The sequence below is a fragment of the Pristiophorus japonicus genome, unplaced genomic scaffold (genome assembly GCF_044704955.1).
Source record: "Pristiophorus japonicus isolate sPriJap1 unplaced genomic scaffold, sPriJap1.hap1 HAP1_SCAFFOLD_2202, whole genome shotgun sequence".
In the NCBI taxonomy this organism is placed as follows: Eukaryota; Metazoa; Chordata; class Chondrichthyes; family Pristiophoridae; genus Pristiophorus; species Pristiophorus japonicus.
This window is the reverse complement of record NW_027251911.1, coordinates 25,486-34,344: the sequence shown is the minus strand read 5'-3', so window position 1 is coordinate 34,344 and position 8,859 is coordinate 25,486. Positions and strand designations below refer to the sequence as shown.

General features: G+C 54.7%; 1 protein-coding gene across 1 annotated transcript in view; it reads left to right on the top strand.

Moving 5' to 3' along the window:
- Positions 1–717: 717 nt before the first annotated feature.
- The window catches only part of rec8b (REC8 meiotic recombination protein b), a gene marked incomplete at both ends in the record, with an annotated part of 32,731 nt that continues 24,589 nt past the window's right edge, over positions 718–8,859 (top strand). The window contains 2 exons of the mRNA XM_070871165.1: positions 718–838; positions 4,020–4,083. Coding sequence (XP_070727266.1) covers positions 718–838; positions 4,020–4,083 — 185 coding nt within the window. The remainder of the gene's footprint in view (positions 839–4,019; positions 4,084–8,859) is intronic.

The following is an 8,859-nucleotide window of genomic DNA, read 5'->3' as shown; positions in this document are numbered from 1 at the left end:
GGGTGGGATACGGGGAGGGGGGATACGGGGGAGGGGGGATACGGGGGAGAGGGTGGGATACGAGGAGGGGGGATACGGGGGAGAGGGGGTACGGGGGAGAGGGTGGGGTACGGGGGAGGGGGGATACGGGGGAGAGGGTGGGATACGGGGGAGAGGGTGGGATACGGGGAGGGGGGATACGGGGGAGAGGGGGTACGGGGGAGAGGGTGGGGTACGGGGGAGGGGGGATACGGGGGAGAGGGTGGGGTACGGGGAGGGGGTACGGGGGAGAGGGGGTACGGGGGAGAGGGGATATGGGGAGGGGGTACGGGGGAGAGGGGGTACGGGAGAGGGTGGGGTACGGGGAGGGTGGTACGGGGGAGAGGGGGGATATGGGGGATATGGGGGAGGGGGGATACGGGGGAGAGGGGGATACGGGGAGGGGGGTACGGGGGAGAGGGGGTACGGGGGAGAGGGTGGGTTATGGGGAGGGGGATACGGGGGAGAGGTTGGGGTACGGGGAGGGGGGATACGGGGGAGAGGGTGGGGTACGGGGAGGGGGGATACGGGGGAGAGGGTGGGGTATGGGGAGGGGGGATACGGGGGAATGGGTGCAAGTTCGGGGGAGAGGGGTTATGGGGAGGGGGTGGGGAGGGGGTGGGGTTCCGATTCCCGGGGTGGGTGGGTGGAGAGTGATTCCCCCCACTCCCCGCTGACACTGTTGCTGCTCTGTTCTAGGCCGAACCTGCTTCTGATGCCGGACATGGCGGCCCTGATGGAGACCTACGAAGGGGCCTTTGATCCGTTCTTCGGAGTGATGTTCAGTCCCGTGCTGCCCAGTCCCAGCCTCATCCCTCGGGTAAGTGTGGTATCGTGAATACTGCCCCTCTCCCCCATCTCCCACCCTCCCCCTCGCATCCACCGCGCCCCCCCCCTCCAATCTCCTCCATTTCCCCCTTCTCTCCATTGCCTCCCCCGTCTCTCCATTGCCTCCCCCGTCTCTCCATTGCCTCCCCCGTCTCTCCATTGCCTCCCCCGTCTCTCCATTGCCTCCCACGTCTCTCCATTGCCTCCCCCGTCTCTCCATTGCCTCCCCTGTCTTCCCCCCAGTCATCCCTGTGCACCTCCTCTACCTCCTCTCGTCTGCTGTCTCCCCCCCCTTTCTCCCCCTTTCTCCCCCTTGTCTCAGTCTGCCCCCCCCACACCCCCATCTCCCACTGTCTTCCCTGGGAGTGTTTGATGGGACAGTGTAGAGGGAGCTTTACTCTGTATCTAACCCCCTGTACCTGTCCTGGGAGTGTTTGATGGGACAGTGTAGAGGGAGCTTTACTCTGTATCTAACCCCCTGTACCTGCCCTGGGAGTGTTTGATGGGACAGTGTAGAGGGAGCTTTACTCTATATCTAACTCCGTGCTGTACCTGCCCTGGGAGTGTTTGATGGGACAGTGTAGAGGGAGCTTTACTCTGTATCTAACCCCCTGTACCTGTCCTGGGAGTGGTTGATGGGACAGTGTAGAGGGAGCTTTACTCTGTATCTAACCTGTGCTGTACCTGCCCTGGGAGTGTTTGATGGGACAGTGTAGAGGGAGCTTTACTCTGTATCTAACCCCCTGTACCTGCCCTGGGAGTGTTTGATGGGACAGTGTAGAGGGAGCTTTACTCTGTATCTAACCCCGTGCTGTACCTGCCCTGGGAGTGTTTGATGGAACAGTGTAGAGGGAGCTTTACTCTGTATCTAACCCCCTGTACCTGCCCTGGGAGTGTTTGATGGGACAGTGTAGAGGGAGCTTTACTCTGTATCTAACCCCCTGTACCTGCCCTGGGAGTGTTTGATGGGACAGTGTAGAGGGAGCTTTACTCTGTATCTAACCCCCTGTACCTGCCCTGCGAGTGTTTGATGGGACAGTGTAGAGGGAGCTTTACTCTGTATCTAACCCCCTGTACCTGCCCTGGGAGTGTTTGATGGGACAGTGTAGAGGGAGCTTTACTCTGTATCTAACCCCGTGCTGTACCTGCCCTGGGAGTGTTTGATGGGACAGTGTAGAGGGAGCTTTACTCTGTATCTAACACCCTGTACCTGCCCTGGGAGTGTTTGATGGGACAGTGTAGAGGGAGCTTTACTCTGTATCTAACACCCTGCACCTGCCCTGGGAGTGTTTGATGGGACAGTGTAGAGGGAGCTTTACTCTGTATCTAACCCCCTGTACCTGCCCTGGGAGTGTTTGATGGGACAGTGTAGAGGGAGCTTTACTCTGTATCTAACCCCCTGTACCTGCCCTGGGAGTGTTTGATGGGACAGTGTAGAGGGAGCTTTACTCTGTATCTAACCCCCTGTACCTGCCCTGGGAGTGTTTGATGGGACAGTGTAGAGGGAGCTTTACTCTGTATCTAACCCCCTGTACCTGCCCTGGGAGTGTTTGATGGGACAGTGTAGAGGGAGCTTTACTCTGTATCTAACCCCGTGCTGTACCTGCCCTGGGAGTGTTTGATGGGACAGGTTAGAGGGAGCTTTACTCTGTATCTAACCCCCTGTACCTGCCCTGGGAGTGTTTGATGGGACAGTGTAGAGGGAGCTTTACTCTGTATCTAACCCCCTGTACCTGCCCTGGGAGTGTTTGATGGGACAGTGTAGAGGGAGCTTTACTCTGTATCTAACCCCCTGTACCTGCCCTGGGAGTGTTTGATGGGACAGGTTAGAGGGAGCTTTACTCTGTATCTAACCCCCTGTACCTGCCCTGGGAGTGTTTGATGGGACAGTGTAGAGGGAGCTTTACTCTGTATCTAACCCCCTGTACCTGCCCTGGGAGTGTTTGATGGGACAGTGTAGAGGGAGCTTTACTCTGTATCTAACCCCCTGTACCTGCCCTGGGAGTGTTTGATGGGACAGTGTAGAGGGAGCTTTACTCTGTATCTAACCCCCTGTACCTGCCCTGGGAGTGTTTGATGGGACAGTGTAGAGGGAGCTTTACTCTGTATCTAACCCCCTGTACCTGCCCTGGGAGTGTTTGATGAGACAGTGTAGAGGGAGCTTTACTCTGTATCTAACCCCCTGTACCTGCCCTGGGAGTGTTTGATGAGACAGTGTGGAGGGAGCTTTACTCTGTATCTAACCCCCTGTACCTGCCCTGGGAGTGTTTGATGGGACAGTGTAGAGGGAGCTTTACTCTGTATCTAACCCCCTGTACCTGCCCTGGGAGTGTTTGATGGGACAGTGTAGAGGGAGCTTTACTCTGTATCTAACCCCCTGTACCTGCCCTGGGAGTGTTTGATGGGACAGTGTAGAGGGAGCTTTACTCTGTATCTAACCCTCTGTACCTGCTCTGGGAGTGTTTGATGGGACAGTGTAGAGGGAGCTTTACTCTGTATCTAACCCATGCTGTACCTGCCCTGGGAGTGTTTGATGGGACAGTGTAGAGGGAGCTTTACTCTGTATCTAACCCCCTGTACCTGCCCTGGGAGTGTTTGATGGGACAGTGTAGAGGGAGCTTTACTCTGTATCTAACCCCCTGTACCTGCCCTGGGAGTGTTTGATGGGACAGTGTGGAGGGAGCTTTACTCTGTATCTAACCCCTGTACCTGCCCTGGGAGTGTTTGATGGGACAGTGTGGAGGGAGCTTTACTCTGTATCTAACCCCTGTACCTGCCCTGGGAGTGTTTGATGGGACAGTGTAGAGGGAGCTTTACTCTGTATCTAACCCGTGCTGTACCTGCCCTGGGAGTGTTTGATGGGACAGTGTAGAGGGAGCTTTACTCTGTATCTAACCCCTGTACCTGCCCTGGGAGTGTTTGATGGGACAGTGTAGAGGGAGCTTTACTCTGTATCTAACCCCTGTACCTGCCCTGGGAGTGTTTGATGGGACAGTGTAGAGGGAGCTTTACTCTGTATCTAACCCCCTGTACCTGCCCTGGGAGTGTGTGATGGGACAGTGTAGAGGGAGCTTTACTCTGTATCTAACCCCCTGTACCTGCCCTGGGAGTGTTTGATGGGACAGTGTAGAGGGAGTTCTGTATTAAATGGTGCGTCTTACATCTGGTTGCAGGTGAAGCCTCTCCTGAAGTCTCTGGTACCAAAGGGTCGAACTGAGGTCTCGCCCAGACTCGGGGGTCAGTACTGTTGTACAGATTTCTTGCTCTTTTCGCTTCGTTGCTTTAAACGTAGAATTACACACACACTCCGTTGTGGTAATGGCAGGATCAGGCCTTTTATTTAGACATTCCTATGATACAAACCCAGTATGAAAGTTACTGAGACACGTCACAAAGGCAGCTCTCCGCTTGTTCCAATTTCCGTGTCTGCTTGTGACACACCACTTCCGAATTCCCAGTGTCTAATGTGTGTGGCTCAAATAGCCTTCCCTCGCATCTTTATACCGAAAAAGACTTTGAACTCTCGTTTCCTTGCATAGAACATTAACATGCAGACGATGTAGAATCAAATAGCATTGTCCTGAAGTCACGACAAAATGCTTTCTCAACTTCGAAACACAAACCAGATCGTTTCCTTGCATAGTAACAACAGGACCTCATCATCGTGGCAGTCCCTCGAGTCGAGGGTGACTTGCTTCCACGCCAAAAAGTTCACAGGTGTTTCGATGAGGGACCTAATATTCCAGATCCTGAACTACATCCTGAAGGGTGGAAGATGCCTGTGGGTGGATTTTTTAACGTGGGGTGACCGTTGCACACCACACGGACCTTGACAGAGCGAGGTCTTGGTCCAGGGGCAAGGGTTAACCAGGACCACTGGAGACCAGCTCTGCTGCACGGACCAAGTGCGCTCACATATCGCACAGTGTGGGCTGGGCCCGTGCTGCCCCTGGGGCCCTCGGCTCTGCTGGGCCCCGAACTCTCGCCTCTCCTGGGCCCCGATCACGTCCCTCTACAATCTCTCGCCACTCCTTCGCCCCCTGACCTCGCCGCTCCTGCTGTACCTGCCCACGCTCCAATCAGCGACCTGGATCTTGGTGAGATCCAATCCGGTCGTCCTCTTCGCTGCCGTCGCTCTCCTGCTCCGGCACGTGCTGCTCCCTGGAGTGGTCCACCGCCACACTGCTCCTCCCGCTCTCCGGCCTGCTCCGATGGTGCTCCCAGGCCGGGGGCCGCACAGCCTGCTGGGCTAGGCCGCCACACTGCTCCTCCCACTCCCCGGCCTACTCCGATGGTGCTCCCAGGCCGGGGGCCGCACAGCCTGCTGGACTAGGTCGTCACACTGCTCCTCCCACTCCCTGGCCTGCTCCGATGGTGCTCCCAGGCCGGGGGCCGCTCAGACTGCTGGACTAGGCCGCCACACTGCTCCTCCCACTCCCCGGCCTGCTCCGATGGTACTCCCAGGCCGGGGGCCGCACAGCCTGCTGGGCTAGGCCGCCACACTGCTCCTCCCGCTCCCCGGCCTGCTCCGATGGTGCTCCCAGGCCGGGGAGCCGCACAGCCTGCTGGACTAGGCCGCCACACTGCTCCTCCCGCTCTCCGGTCTGCTCCGATGGTGCTCCCAGGCCGGGAGCCGCTCAGACTGCTGGACTAGGCTGCCACACTGCTCCTTCCACTCCCCAGCCTGCTCCGATGGTGCTCCCAGGCCGGGGGCCGCTCAGCCTACTGGACTAGGCTGCCACACTGCTCCTCCCGCTCCCCGGCCTGCTCCGATGGTACACTCAAATACTTAACATACAGACGATGTCAGGAACTACTATACACAAACGATCGTTTCCTCGCATAGTAACGGTGCACTCAAATACTGAACATACAGATAAATGACCAGCTACACATTATCCTGAAGTCGTCTCACTGCCACAAACCGACTCCCACCATGAAGTACTGTCAACGCAGGTGATCAGATAGACATATTGCAATGGCTCAATGGCTCCATGTCATCGAGCAGCCTGCTTCGATCCATCATCCCGTTTTAATCCAAACTTCAAACTGCAACCTTTAACCCTTTCGATATCTCCGGACTGCGTCGAAGCGAAGTGTTTCACAAATGCGGGCTTGTGCTCCCACAAGTACAGGCCGAGATTGTTTATTCGGTGCAAAGGACACAGGGTCGGGGCTGAAATGGGAAAATCCCCCACTCCGTACCAGTGCTGAGGTCCAGTGAGCTGACCTCCTCCCTCCCCAGGTGTTGGGTAACCGCTCTCCTCTCTCACCGGACACGAAGACATCGGGGTCTGTCTGCGTTTGTGCGGAATAACCCACCAGCCTGCCGTGGCCCCGCTCACTGGCCAGCCAAGAGCGCTGGATGGGTTCGAATGTTACATCAGAAACAGGGGCAGGCGTAGGCCCTACAGCCCCTCGAGCCCTGCTCCGCCATCGATCCTGGCCTCAACTCCACTTCCCTGTCCGGCTCCCTCAGCACTGCACTGGGACTGTCAGCCTAGTTCCTGGAGTGGGACTCGAACCCACAACCTTCTGACTCAGAGGCGAGAGTGCTGCCCACTGAGTCGAGGCTGAGCTCGATCTTTGGACTCGGTAAGGGAATCGAGGAGAAAGTGGAGTTGAGGTCGAAGATCAGCCATGATCTTATTGAATGGCGGAGCAGGCTCGAGGGGCCGAATGGCCCACTCCTGCTCCGATTTCCTGAACTCTCGTGGTCAAATACTCTAACCCCCCCCAGCACTGACTTTCTGGGCCGACACTTAAAGAACGGTCAGAAACATAGAAACATAGAAAATAGGTGCAGGAGTAGGCCATTCGGCCCTTCTAGCCTGCACCGCCATTCAATGAGTTCATGGCTGAACATTCAACTTCAGTACCCCATTCCTGCTTTCTCACCATACCCCTTGATCCCCCTAGTAGTAAGGACTTCATCTAACTCCTTTTTGAATATATTTAGTGAATTGGCCTCAACTACTTTCTGTGGTAGAGAATTCCACAGGTTCACCACTCTCTGGGTGAAGAAGTTTCTCCTCATCTCGGTCCTAAATGGCTTACCCCTTATCCTTAGACTGTGACCTCTGGTTCTGAACTTCCCCAACATTGGGAACATTCTTCCTGCATCCAACCTGTCCAAACCCGTCGGAATTTTAAAAGTTTCTATGAGGTCGCCTCTCACTCTTCTGAACTCCAGTGAATACAAGCCCAGTTGATCCAGTCTTTCTTAATAGGTCAGTCCCACCAACCCCGGAATCAGTCTGGTGAACCTTCGCTGCATTCCCTCAATAGCAAGAATGTCCTTCCTCAAGTTAGGAGACCAAAACTGTACACAATACTCCAGGTGTGGCCTCATCAAGGCCCTGTACAACTGTAGCAACACCTCCCTGCCCCTGTACTCAAATCCCCTCGCTATGAAGGCCAACATGCCATTTGCTTTCTTAACCGCCTGCTGTACCTGCATGCCAACCTTCAATGACTGATGTACCATGACACCCAGGTCTCGTTGCACCTCCCCTTTTCCTAATCTGTCACCATTCAGATAATAGTCTGTCTCTCTGTTTTTACCACCAAAGTGGATAACCTCACATTTATCCACATTATACTTCAGCTGCGGCGAGTTCTCCCGAAACAACGGCAGTGTAAGCAGCGTAGACGGAAGCATAAAATTACTGAGAGATATTCATAGATTAAGCGACTGGGCAAAATTGTGGCGAATGGATTTCAATGTGTGTTAGATATAGGAGCAGGAGTCGGCCATTCGGCCCCTCGAGCCTGCTCCGCCATTCAATAAGATCATGGCTGATCCGATCATGGACTCAGCTCCACTTCCCCGCCCGCTCCCCATAACCCTTCACTCCCTTATCGCTCAAAAATCTGTCTATCTCCGCCTTAAATATATTCAATGACCCAGCTCCCACAGCTCTCTGGGGCAGAGAATTCCACAGAATTACAACCCTCTGAGAGAAGAAATTCCTCCTCATCTCAGTTTTAAATGGGCGGCCCCTCATTCAGCGACCACGCCCCCTAGTACTAGATTGCCCCAAGCTGAGCTCTGCCATTGCAGCGTAAAGTAGCGACTGGACAAAACACGGAGGGGGTGATCAGGCCTCACTGCCTCCCCCGCCCCCCCCTCCCAATTCTAATCGGAGGGATAATTACATTCTAAATCTTGAAGGAAGTAGACAACTAAATTCGCACTTCAAGAACTTTGACAGCCTCGGTAAAGCGCAGTCAGAAATAAAATGAGCATAATTTGTGGAGGAAACAGACAAGAGGAAGAATTATTGGAATAAAAACAGAAAATGCCAGAAATACTCAGCGGGTCAGGCAGCCTCTGTGGAGGGGGAAACAGAGTTAACGTTTCAGGTCTGTGACCCTTGGTCAGCACCGGCAAAAGGTCCAGCTGTAACTGATTCTTAAGGAAGTGCAGGAGCAGGGAAAGGGGGAAGGGGAGGGGGAGGGAAGAACAAAAGGGAAGGTCTGTGATGGAGTGGACGGCAGGAGAGATCAGAGAGACAAAAGGGGACGATGGTAATGGCACAAGTTGGGAAACAAAAGATGAGTCTAGATAGGGCGTGAATGGCGAAATAATTACCAGCAGCCATTGGAGACAGAGAAAAAATAAAAAAGTGGGGGGGTTTTGTAAAAAAAAAGGAGGATAAGGAACAAAATATGGGCAGAGAATATGGTCTGAAATTTGTGAACTCGATGTTGAGTGCGGGAGGCTGTAAAGTGCCTAATCGAAAGATGAGGTGCTGTTCCTCGAGCTTGCGTTGAGCTCCATTGGAACAGTGCAGGAGGCCGAGGGCGGAGTGGGAGTGGAGCGGGGAATTGAAGTGACAGGCGACCGGAAGCTCGGGGTCGCACTGACAGACGGAACCGAGGTGTTCCGCAAAGCGGTCACCCAATTTTTCCTCTGTTTCCCATGCCAGCTGGTAAATTATTCCCCTGATTATCTCCGTTTCCCCATTATTAATTCCCCAGTCTCAGCCTCTAAGGGACCAACGTTTACTT